The sequence below is a fragment of the Panthera pardus genome, unplaced genomic scaffold (assembly GCF_024362965.1).
Source record: "Panthera pardus isolate Hobbes unplaced genomic scaffold, ASM2436296v1 HiC_scaffold_7, whole genome shotgun sequence".
In the NCBI taxonomy this organism is placed as follows: Eukaryota; Metazoa; Chordata; class Mammalia; order Carnivora; family Felidae; genus Panthera; species Panthera pardus.
This window is the reverse complement of record NW_026527002.1, coordinates 37656269-37669301: the sequence shown is the minus strand read 5'-3', so window position 1 is coordinate 37669301 and position 13033 is coordinate 37656269. Positions and strand designations below refer to the sequence as shown.

At 39.1% G+C, this 13033-nt stretch overlaps 1 protein-coding gene across 1 annotated transcript in view; it reads right to left on the bottom strand.

Moving 5' to 3' along the window:
* The window catches only part of NECAB1 (N-terminal EF-hand calcium binding protein 1), a 194173-nt gene that overhangs the window by 98194 nt on the left and 82946 nt on the right, over nucleotides 1-13033 (bottom strand). The window contains exon 5 of the mRNA XM_053896109.1: nucleotides 7567-7664. Coding sequence (XP_053752084.1) covers nucleotides 7567-7664 — 98 coding nt within the window. The remainder of the gene's footprint in view (nucleotides 1-7566; nucleotides 7665-13033) is intronic.

The window sequence follows — 13033 nt, the reverse complement described above, 5'->3', positions numbered from 1 at the left end:
AGCAGCCACTTGCTCATCTGCTTTTCAGTTTCCAACTTTTGTTACTACAAACTTCCCCCTTAAAAAATCTCATTTTACTTTTCTTTGGGGGCTTTGGGAACAAGTGGAGTTCAAGGACATACATATAAATCTACTGGCTTTCTCCAAAAATTCCACATTAGCTTTAAACATTCTCATTTCGAGGGATTGGTCGGGAAGATGGCGGCGTAGGAGGACGCTGGGCTCACCGCGCGTCGTGCTGATCACTTGGATTCCACCTACACCTGCCTAAGTAAGCCAGAAAACCACCAGAAGACTAGCAGAATGGATTCTCCGGAGCCAAGCGCAGATGAGAGGCCCACAGAAGAGGGTAGGAAGGGCAGAGAGGCGGTGCGTGCTGCACGGACTGGCGGGAGGGAACTGGGGCGGAGGGGCGGCCCGCCGGCCAAGCAGAGCCCCCGAGTCTGGCTGGCAAAGGCGGAGGGGCCGGACGGAGTGTGTTCCGACAGCAAGAGGGACTTGACATCTGGAAGGTTATAAGCTAACAGCTCTGCTCAGAGAACGGGAGGGCTGGAGGACAATGGGAGAGAGAGTTGTTGAGCCCCGGACGACAGAGCTCAGCTTGGCGGGGAACAAAGGCGCTTGCCAGAGCCATCTCCTTCGCCCATCCCCCAGCCAAAATCCCAAAGGGAACCAGTTCCTGCCAGGGAACTTGCTTGCTCCGCGCAAACACCCAAGGCTGTGCTTCTGCGGATCCATCCCTCAGGGGGGTCTGACTCCCTCCCGGTGCTGCAGGGGCCCTCCCGAAGCGGATCTCCTAAGGAAAAGCGAGCTGAGCCTGCCCCCCCACCCCCACCCCATGCACCTTGCTGATCCACCCCGGCTAATACGCCAGATCCCCAGCACCACAGGCTGGCAGTGTGCAAGCAGCCCAGACGGGCCACGCCACCCACAGTGAATCCCGCCCCTAGGAGAGGGGAAGAGAAGGCACACACCAGTCTGACTGTGGCCCCAGCGGTGGGCTGGGGGCAGACATCAGGTCTGACTGCGGCCCCGCCCACCAACGCAAGTTATTCAAGACAGCACAGGGGAAGTGCCCCGCAGTCCCCCACCACTCCAGGGACTATCCAAAATGACGAAACGGAAGAATTCCCCTCAGAAAAACGTCCAGGAAATAACAACAGGTAACGAACTGATCAAAAATGATTTAAACAATATAAAAGAAAGTGAATTTAGAATAATAGTCATAAAATTAATCGCTGGGCTTGAAAACAGTATAGAGGACAGCAGAGAATCTATTGCTACAGAGATCAAGGGACTCAGGAACAGCCAGGAGGAGCTAAAAAAATGCTATCAATGAACTGCAAAATAAAATGGAGACAACTATGGCTCGGATTGAAGAGGCAGAGGAGAGAATAGGTGAACTAGAAGATAAAATTATAGAAAAGGAAGAAGCAGAGAAAAAGAGAGATAAAAAAATCCAGGAGTATGAGGGGAAAATTAGAGAACTAAGTGATGCACTAAAGAGAAATAATTACACATAATTGGTATTCCAGAGGAGGAAGAGAGAGGGAAAGGTGCTGAAGGTGTACTTGAAATCATAGCTGAGAACTTCCCAGATCTGGGGAAGGAAAAAGGCATTGAAATCCAAGAGGCACAGAGAACTCCCTTCAGATGTAACTTGAATCGATCTTCTGCACGAGATATCATAGTCAAACTGGCAAAATACAAGGATAAAGAGAAAATTCTGAAAGCAGCTAGGGATAAACGCGTTCTAACATATAAAGGGAGACCTATAAGACTCCTGACTGATTTCTCTTTTGAAACTTGGCAGGCCAGAAAGGATTGGCACGAGATCTTCAATGTGTTGAACAGAAAAAAAAATATGCAGCTGAGAATCCTTTATCCAGCATGTTTGTCATTTAGAATAGAAGGAGAGATAAAGGTCTTCCCAAACAAACAAAAACTGAAGGAATTCGTCACCACTAAACCAGCCCTACAAGAGTTCCTAAGGGGGATCCTGTGAGACAACGTACCAGAGACATCGCTACAAGCGTGAAACCTACAGACATCACAATGACTCTAAACCTGTATCTTTCTATAATAACACTGAACGTAAATGGACTAAATGTGCCAACCAAAAGACATAGGTATCAGAATGGATTAAAAAACAAGACCCATCTGTTTGCTGTCTACAAGAGATTCATTTTAGACCTGAGGACAACTTCAGATTGAAAGTGAGGGGATGGAGAACTATCTATCATGCTACTGGAAGTCAAAAGAAAGCTGGAGTAGCCATACTTTTATCAGACAAACTAGACTTTAAACTAAAGGTTGTAACAAGAGATGAACAAGGGCATTATATAATAATTACAGGGTCTATCCATGAGGAAGAGCTAACAATTATAAATGTCTATGCGCCGAATACGGGAGCCCCCAAATATATAAAACAATCACTCACAAACATAAGCAACCTTATTGATAAGAATGTGGTAATTGCAGGGGACTTTAACACTCCACTTACAGAAATGGATAGATCATCTAGACACACGGTCAATAAAGAAACAAGGGCCCTGAATGATACATTGGATCAGATGGACTTGACAGACATATTTAGAACTCTGCATCCCAAAGCAACAGAATATACTTTCTTCTCGAGTGCACATGGAACATTCTCCAAGATAGATCACATACTGGGTCACAAAACAGCCCTTCATAAGTATACAAGAATTGAAATTATACCATGCATACTTTCAGACCACAATGCTATGAAGCTTGAAAGCAACCACAGGAAAAAGTCTGGAAAACCTCCAAAACCATGGAGGTTAAAGAACACCCTATTAAAGAATGAATGGGTCAACCAGGCAATTAGAGAAGAAATTAAAAAATATATGGAAACAAACAAAAATGAAAATACAACAATCCAAACACTTTGGCATGCATAGAAGGCAGTCCTGAGAGGAAAATACATTGCAATCCAGGCCTATCTCAAGAAACAAGGAAAATCCCAAATACAAAACCTAACAGCACGCCTAAAGGAAATAGAAGCAAAACACCAAAGACAGCCTAAACTCAGCAGAAGAAGAGAAATAATAAAGATCAGAGCAGAAATAAACAATATAGAATCTAAAAAAATGGTAGAGCAGATCAACGAAACCAAGAGTTAGTTTTTTGAAAAAATAAACAAAATAAACCTCTAGCCAGGCTTCTCAAAAAGAAAAGGGAGTGACCCAAATAGGTAAAATCATGAATGAAAATGGAATTATTATAACCAATCCCTCAGAAATACAAGCAATTATCAGGGAATACTATGAAAAATTATATGCCAACAAACTGGACAACCTGGAAGAAATAGACAAATTCCTAAACACCCACACACTTCCAAAACTCAATCAGGAAGAAATAGAAAGCTTGAACAGACCCATAACCAGCGAAGAAATTGAATCAGTTATCAAAAATCTCCCAACAAATAAGAGTCCAGGACCAGATGGCTTCCCTGGGGAATTCTACCAGACATTTAAAGTAGAGATAATACCTATCCTTCTCAAGCTTTTCCAAAAAATAGAAAGGGAAGGAAAACTTCCAGATTCATTCTATGAAGCCAGCATTACTTTGATTCCTAAACCAGACAGAGACCCAGTAAAAAAAGAGAACTACAGGCCAATGTCCCTGATGAATATGGATGCAAAAATTCTCAATAAGATACTAGCAAATTGAATTCAACGGCACATAAAAAGAATTATTCACCATGATCAAGTGGGATTCATTCCTGGGATGCAGGGCTGGTTCAACATTCGCAAATCGATCAACGTGATACATCACATTAATAAAAGAAAAGATAAGAACCATATGATCCTGTCAATCGATGCAGAAAAGGCCTTTGACAAAATCCAGCAACCTTTCTTAATAAAAACCCTCAAGAAAGTCGGGATAGAAGGAACATACTTAAAGATCATAAAAGCCATTTATGAAAAGCCCACAGCTAACATCATCCTCAATGGGGAAAACTGAGAGCTTTTTCCCTGAGATCAGGAACACGACAGGGATGTCCACTCTCACCGCTCTTGTTTAACATAGTGTTGGAAGTTCTAGCATCAGCAATCAGACAACAAAAGGAAATCAAAGGCATCAAATTGGCAAAGATGAAGTCAAGCTTTCACTTTTTGCAGATGACATGATATTATACATGGAAAATCTGATAGACTCCACCAAAAGTCTGCTAGAACTGATACATGAATTCAGCAAAGCTGCAGGATACAAAATCAATGTACAGAAATCAGTTGCATTCTTATACACTAACAATGAAGCAACAGAAAGACAAATAAAGAAACGGATCCCATTCACAATTGCACCAAGAAGCATAAAATATCTAGGGATAAATCTAACCAAAGATGTAAAAGATCTGTATGCTGAAAACTATAGAAAGCTTATGAAGGTAATTGAAGAAGATATAAAGAAATGGAAAAACATTCCATGCTCATGGATTGGAAGAATAAATATTGTCAAAATGTCAATACTACCCAAAGCTATCTACACATTCAATGCAATCCCAATCAAAATTGCACCAGCATTCTTCTCGAAGCTAGAACAAGCAATCCTAAAATTCATATGGAACCACAAAAGGCCCCGAATAGCCAAAGTAATTTTGAAGAAGAAGACCAAAGGAGGAGGCATCACAATCCCAGACTTTAGCCTCTACTACAAAGTTATAATCATCAAGACAGAATGGTATTGGCACAAAAACAGACACATAAACCAATGGAATAGAATAGATACCCCAGAACTAGACCCACAAATTTATGGCCAACTAATCTTTGACAAAGCAGGAAAGAACATCCAATGGAAAAAAGACAGTCTCTTTAACAAATGGTGCTGGGAGAATAGGACAGCAACATGCAGAAGGTTGAAACTAGACCACTTTCTCACACCATTCACAAAAATAAACTCAAAATGGATAAAGGACCTGAATGTGAGACAGGAAACCATCAAAACCCTAGAGGCGAAAGCAGGAAAAGACCTCTTCGACCTTAGTCATAGCAATTTCTTACTTGACACATTCCCAAAGGCAAGGGAATTAAAGGCAAAAAATGAACTATTGGGACCTCATGAAGATAAAAAGCTTCTGTATAGCAAAGGAAACAATCAACAAAACTAAAAGGCAACCAACGGAATAGGAAAAGATATTTGCAAATGACGTATCGGACAAAGGGCTAGTATCCAAAATCTATAAAGAGCTCACCAAACTCCACACTGGAAAAACAAATAATCCAGTGAAGAAATGAGCAGAAAACACGAACAGACACTTCTCTAAAGAAGACATCCGGATGGCCAACAGGCACATGAAAAGACGCTCAACGTCACTCATCATCAGGGAAATACAAATCAAAATCACACTCAGATATCACCTCACGCCAGTCAGAGTGGCCAAAATGAACAAATCAGGAGACTATAGATGCTGGAGAGGATGTGGAGAAATGGGAATCCTCTTGCACTGTTGGTGGGAATGCAAATTGGTGCAGCTACTCTGGAAAACAGTGTGGAGGTTCCTCAGAAAATTAAAAATAGATCTACCCTATGACCCAGCAGTAGCACTGCTAGGAATTTACCCAAGAGATACAGGAGTGCTGATGCATAGGGGCACTTGTACCCCAATGTTTATAGCAGCACTCTCAACAATAGCCAAATGATGGAAAGAGCCTAAATGTCCATCAACTGATGAATGGATAAAGAAATTGTGGTTTATATACACAATGGAGTACTACGTGGCAATGAGAAAGAATGAAATATGGCCCTTTGTAGCAACGTGGATGGAAATGGAGAGTGTGATGCTAGTGAAGTAAGCCATACAGAGAAAGACAGATACCATATGTTTTCACTCTTATGTGGATCCTGAGAAACTTAACAGAAACCCATGGGGGAGGGGAAGGAAAAAAGAAAAAAAAAAAGAGGTTAGAATGGGAGAGAGCCAAAGCATAAGAGACTCTTAAAACTGAGAACTGAGGGCTGATGGGGGGTGGGAGGGAGGGGAGGGTGGGTGATGGGTATTGAGGAGGGCACCTGTTGGGATGAGCACTGAGTGTTGTATGGAAACCAATTTCACAATAAATTTTTAAAATAAATAAATAAATAAATAAATAAATAAATAAACAAACAAACAAACAAACAAACATTTAGAAAAAACATTCTCATTTCTTGTTATGTACCTCAAATGCCAGAATATCGTTTTTAATTTACCAACAGGAAATGTAATTCTCATCTCTTGCCCCCTCCATAGCAGTCAACACTATCGACCAGTCTGTACTTCATTGGAATACCCTCCCCAACTTCTGGATGCCACAGTCTCCCAGATTCCGTCTCCTCTTTCTGCCCACTCCTTCTCATCCCAACTCATTCTCCTCCACCCACCCACCCACAAAAGTTGCAGTTCCTTAAAGCTCAGTGTTAGGTCCTCTCCTTGTTTTACTGTATATTCTCTCCCCACATGATGTCACTCACGTTCTTTGCACAAATGTTGACAATTCACAAATATACGTCCAGTCTAAACTTCACCTGTCAGATACAGATCTCTGTATCCGATGCTTTACTTGAATTTCCTTAGATGTCTCAAAGGGAGCTTAGATTCAACAGGTCTAAAATAGAACTCACGAGCTTACTTCCTCAAACCCGGTCTTCTTTCAGCAGTCTATGTGGTGCCACCACCAGGCACACCAGCGAAAAACTAGGATTCACGCTGGACATATCCTTCTCCCATTCCCCACATTCTATCCTCCTCCAGGATCTCAAACATATGTACAATTATTTTCCCTTTCACCATATTGTCTGCCAATACCTTTAAACTACCAACATCTCTCGCCTGGGTTAGTGAACTAGCCTCCTCATTCATCTTCCTGATTCTGTTCCCCACCTTCTCCACCCTAATCCCAAGCTGAGTCTTATATGGGCTTTTCAAAAGACTGCATGAGTTTCCACATCTCTGCTTAAAATGTGGTTGATTTATTTACATCTAGGAGGCAGGTCTACATCCTTAGGTTCACCAACAAAATCATGAAAGCTACGGCCCCTCTCTGCTAAACCAGTTTCATCTCAAATCACGCCACTCTTGAGTTTTCTAGACTTTAATCTTACCGACCATCTTAATTTCCTTGAATGCCCTGTGCCTGCTCCATGCCGCTCCCAACACGGGGACTTTGTACATGCTGTTCCATGTGTCTCTTTCTCCTTTCCCTAGCTATAACTTCATCTGCAACTGCACAGGTGTCATTGCCTCCAGCGTGAACCACATGTCCCATCTCGTGCTGCCCTCTGTTGTGCTATCTAACGATGGCTTGTTCACACACTCGTCTCCTTACCAGAGTAAGAGCTGCTTGCACAGCTCTTTGTATCCTTGTATCCTCAGCAAAAAGCACAGTATCTGGCACCTCACGTTTTGGAATGACTACAATAGGTCATTTAATAGCGAGAAAATAAGTTGTAGGTGGTAAAAATCAATACATACTTTTATGGTACATTAGGGAACAGGTGTGATTTTCCAAGAAAATGTTTTCAAAGAAGAGATTTTATAGAAAATAAGCACCAACATTTCCTTACTTTTTTCGTTTTGCCCATGGCCTTCAGGATGGAAAGATTTAGGTCTTCAAGTGCTGCTAGTACATTCTCATATTCACCCAAGTGCTGAGAAAAATATTCTAAAAGGAAGAATATTGAAAAAAGTTAATGTTTGCATTTAGGTATCCTAAAGAACAGCAAAATCAACTGATGATTAATTCCACAAATGAGCAAAACAAATTGCATGTTATAACTGAAAACTGGAAGGTTTTCAAAAGAGACTAAGGTGTCAATATATTCATTTCAAAAAAAAAACCCTAAACAGTTACAATTATCCTTGAAGAAATGCTTTTTCCTACAATAGGGAAAAAAATGAATCTGGATCTATGGGCAAGACTATCACAATAAAAACTATTCTCAACAGCATACATTACTATAGTAATCATTAAGATATTAGTTTCAGAAAAAAAAATACATGACATTTTATCATCTCTCCTGGGAAACATTTAAGGAAGGTAAGCTCTCCTCATGGCTAAGAACTAATAAGGCTACAAAACACTAAGATGGCCCTCTTGGCATCTCTCATGTACTACTCCTGTCATAATTTATTTTTTCCACGATTTGGGTGGAGCAAAAGGTATATTTACCACATTTTCAGTAGGCAGAAATAAATAATACATTGGGTGTTACAATTAAGAGTATGGAATATAGACGGTTCCCAAACAAGGTGAAATAGAGGAGAGATACATGCAAAACCTCATCTTTACTTACAGAGATCTATGTATTTCTGAAATGAGAGATCTAGCTTGACCAAAACTCATAGAAAGTCATACGCTGAAAAGACCTAGAACTTTCAGTCACTAGAAAATCATTAGCCCTCACCATTCCTGTGAACTCATCATTGGATGAGCTGTAGTTTATTATTGCCTCTCCTTAGTGTGCCATAACTATTTGTGGAATCAAATAGAATGGCAAGCATAATCCACATAAAGCTATTTGAAATCACTGAGATAAATTCCAGCATGTCTTATGGAAACTTTAATTTATTTCATACTCCAGATGGAATTATTTGTTGACACTGATATTAATAACAAATTGGGAGTACCACTGAATGATTTATTAGTAAGTGTGCAGAACTCATCTGAGAAGAAAAATAAACACAGGTGAGCAATAAATCAATTCTAGATTATGGCTGTCAAACTATGGTTTGTGTACACATGGATTAAAAACACACAGCATGTTTTTGACAAAAAGAAAATGCATTCCTGATGATGTAGTTCTTAAAAAATGTGTGGTGTATATCATTTCATAGAAAGGTTCGTCCAGGAAGGGATTAGTTGGAAGATAAATAAGGAAGCAGATATTCCTTAAATACCTGCTTGACGGTAACATTTTAATTCTTGGCTAGGATATTGATTTTCTCTGAGTGGTGACCAACGTGTCTGACCTTGTCCATGCCATTATTTGCAATCAATGAATAAAACCATTTATGAAGTAGGAAGCAATTAATGTGGCTACAGAAAATCAATTTAAAAAAATTATTATCAGAACAGAATCCACACTAAGTTGCAACAAGGAAAACGTGTAAAGAAAAATGGAAAGAAGTAAAGCTGTTAGCACATTTTTACTTATTTATATACAAAGACTCAAAAAAGATTGTAATGGGGATCTTAAATGTAAGCATGCAGAAATAGATTAAGTGGAAAATAGGATGTGGTGCTTAAAAATCAGGTTTAAGAAAAACAAAACAAGAAGGAACACCTCCTAAAATATTTTCATGAACAATATATCTGGCTTAACTGATGAAGGTCCCTGGAGAGAATATAAATGGTCTTTCCACTGTGAAATTAGATTTATGAAGGCACATGCTGATAAAACACATGGGAAGGTTTCTGAGCTGACACCTATCTAGCCTTCGTGCCTTCCTTCTTTTATTCATCCACTCATTCAGCTCAATTATCAAAGCAGTTAGGGGGAAAAAAAATCACTCCCTAAGCAATACACTGGGACACAAAGAAACTAACTCTCAGAATAGAGAGAACTGCAGCACCTAAGCTCAGATAGGAGCTTAGGTGTAAGGGTTATTTTGAGGAGGTGCAGGTCAAAGTCACTCAGATTGTATTATAACTTAGTAAGGGGCGCGTTCCAGGGCAAGTGGGGCTCTAATGAACTCAAAGTGGGAAGTCAGACGAAAGAGCCAGGACATTTAATACAGATAAAAGGAGAGAATCCCCAATCTCCACTTCATCATGGTGAGGTTTCATATAGTCATTCCAGGACTTAACACACATTTACTGAGTGCCTTATTTAAGGAGCCTACAATCAGGTAGGGGAAATAAACATTCCAACAAATAACTGCTATACACATGATCACTGTGCCAGACAATGGTCCAAGAACCCAGAAAACTGTCCTTCAGAAATGGAGAGATAAACAGTTTTCCAGAGCAGCAAAACTAAAAGGGGTTCATCACCACTAGACCAGACTTACCAGAAATGTGAAAGGGACTGCTTTAAGCTGAAATGAAAGGGTACTAATTAATTATTAATGAGAACACATATGAAAGTGTAAATCTCACTGGTAACTGTAAACATATAGTAAAATCCAAAATAATCTAATGTAAAGGTGGTGGGTTAATCGATTATAAAGCTAGTATGAAGGTTAAAAGACAAAAGTATTCAAATAATAATTACAATAATTTACTAGAACCACAAAGTAAAAATATGCAAATTGGGATATCTAAAGCATAAAAATTTTCATGGAGGTGAGCGAGTAAAATATGTAGAGCTTTAGAGCATGTTCAAACTTAAGTTGTTATTAAGTTAAAACAGACTGTTATAAATTGTTTTATGTAAGCCTCATGGTAACCACCTACACTAGGTACACACACACACACACACACACACACACAAAGAAAAAATTGAAATATACCACTACAGAAAAGTATCAAGTCACAAAGGAAGAAAGCAAGAGAAAAAGAAAGAGAGGAACTACAAAACAGTCAGGAAACAACCAATGATACATAAATAAGCATATATGTATAAATCCTTAGCTTAAATGTAAATGGACTAAATTCTCCAGTGAAAAGACAGAGTGGATGAATGGATTGAAAATCTTTTGTTGCCACCAAGAGACTTATTTCAGATATAAGGACACAGACTGAAAGCGAAGGGATAGAAAAAGATCTTACATGCAATTAGAAACCAAAAGAAAGCTGAAGTAGGTATACTTAGATCAGATAAAACAGACTTTAAGACAAAGATTATAAAAAGAGACAAAGAAGGTTATTATGTAACAATAAAGGGCCAATCCACCAGAAGGATATTACATTTGTAAATATACAGGCACATAACACAGGAGCACATAAATATATAAAGCATATATTAACAGATCTAAAGAGAGAAATAGACAATACAATATAGTAAGAGACTTTAATATGCCACTTATATCGATAGACAGATCATCCAAACAGAGAAATCAATAAAGAAACAATGGCCTTAAATGACACATTCGACTAGATAGACCACACACACACACACACACACACACACACACACACACACAGAACATTCCATCCAAGAGCAACAGAATACAAACTCTTCTCAAGTACACAACGAACATTCCCCAGGATAGATTAGATGTTAGGTCACAAAACAAGTCTTAATAAATTTAAGAAGACTGAAATCATATCAAGCATCTCATCTGACCACAATGATGTAAAACTAGAAATTACAAGATGAAAACTGGAAAATTCACAAATCTGTGGAGATTAAACAACACTCTCTTGAACAACCATGAATCAAAGAAGAAAAAAGAGAACACAAAAAAAATAACTTGAGACAAATAACAGTGAAAATACAAGAATACCAAAACTTATGGGATGCAGCAAAAGCAGTTCTAAAAGGGAAGTTCATAGAGTTAAATGCTACCTACATCAAGAAACAAGAAAGATCTCAAATAATAATAATCTTTGCACCTCAAGGAATTGGAAAAAGAACAAATGAAACGCAAAGTAAGTAGAATGTAGATCTTAAAGGTCAGTCATGGGGGGTAATATACAAGGCAGTAACTGTAGTTAGTAATACTGTGTTACATATTTGAAAGTTGCTAAGCGAATACATCTTACAAGTTCTCATTACAAGACAAGAACTGTGTGTGGTGATGGATGTTGACTTATCTATCAAAGTATATTTGTCAATGTCAATGCAGGCATAAGAGTATCTGGAAGGATATGCTCCAAGCAGTTAGCAGTGGAGGTCACTATCAGGCAAAAGGAGAGACAGAGACAGAGAAAGAGAGAGACACAGAGAGAGAGAGAGAGTGGGAGGGAGGGAGAGAGGGAAGGGGGGAGGCTGACATTTTGTCTTACATGCCAATGTAAGTCTGTATTGCTAAAATTTAAAAACCAGTTAGGTATTATTTTCATAACTAAAATAAAGCAATACTTTATTTTAACATATTTTGATTTCTAGGTCTATAATTTAGTTAACTAAGTAAAAGCAACAGAATGAAAGTTGTTAGATACCTGGACCTTTTAACTGGCTTCCCTGAAAGAGCACAAGAAATCTATTTTTCATGCCAATCAAATGTCATCCCTCCCATGCACCAGGGCAAATTTGCTCGGGATGTGAGTCGACAGATTTTACTTGCGTGCACTGAAGCATTTGGTTTTGATTAGAATCCAACTTAAATATTTACTTTATATTTACAAAATAACAAGACATGAAACTATACTCTGGAGATTAAAATGCATATTCTTGAGCAGAGAGGGGGAGGATTATAACACACAATTGGGACTGCAATCACTGGGTTTAAAAATACAGAGCAATTTGGTTGCATTAAAACCCCATATACTAGTTCCTTAACTATGGGGAAATTCATAGCCAAAGCTTTTTCTAAGTACAGAGTAGGTTTCTAATCGAGTTCTATTATTATAGAAGACAAATTAAACTTTTTTTTTGTAGCGGATTAAGTGAAGATACACAATTACACTGAGAGGATAATGTAATACTCTTTGATGACAACACATAAGCAACATAGCAAATAAGAGCCACTAAATGTCTTCATCTTAAAAGCCCTTTTAACAGTTTGCTTTCTCATGAGCCATGCCTACCTAAGCAAAGTTAAATAGACAACAAAAAGAATTAAGTGGATGATTTGAGGAAATCCTTATTTTGGCCTAACCTATCTAGAAATGGGTCTCCCAACCTCACAAAATTATTGACATAATCTTCTCCATTTCCCTACTCCATCTCTCCACTTCACTGGCAGGGACCATCTGCCCATGGATGAGAATGGATCACAACTGGACCTTGATCGTGATTGCTGTTCTTTAGAAAGCCTGGTGGCCAGGGTCCCCACGGGCCCTTTTGCCTCCTTGGCACAGTTTAATACCCATGTGTGGACAGATCATGGTTTATGTGTAAAAGCATGTCAGGATTTCCTCCGTTTTTCTCTGTTAGTGTTTCATAACTAACAAAACATGAACTGCTTTAGTACCGAGATACCTTG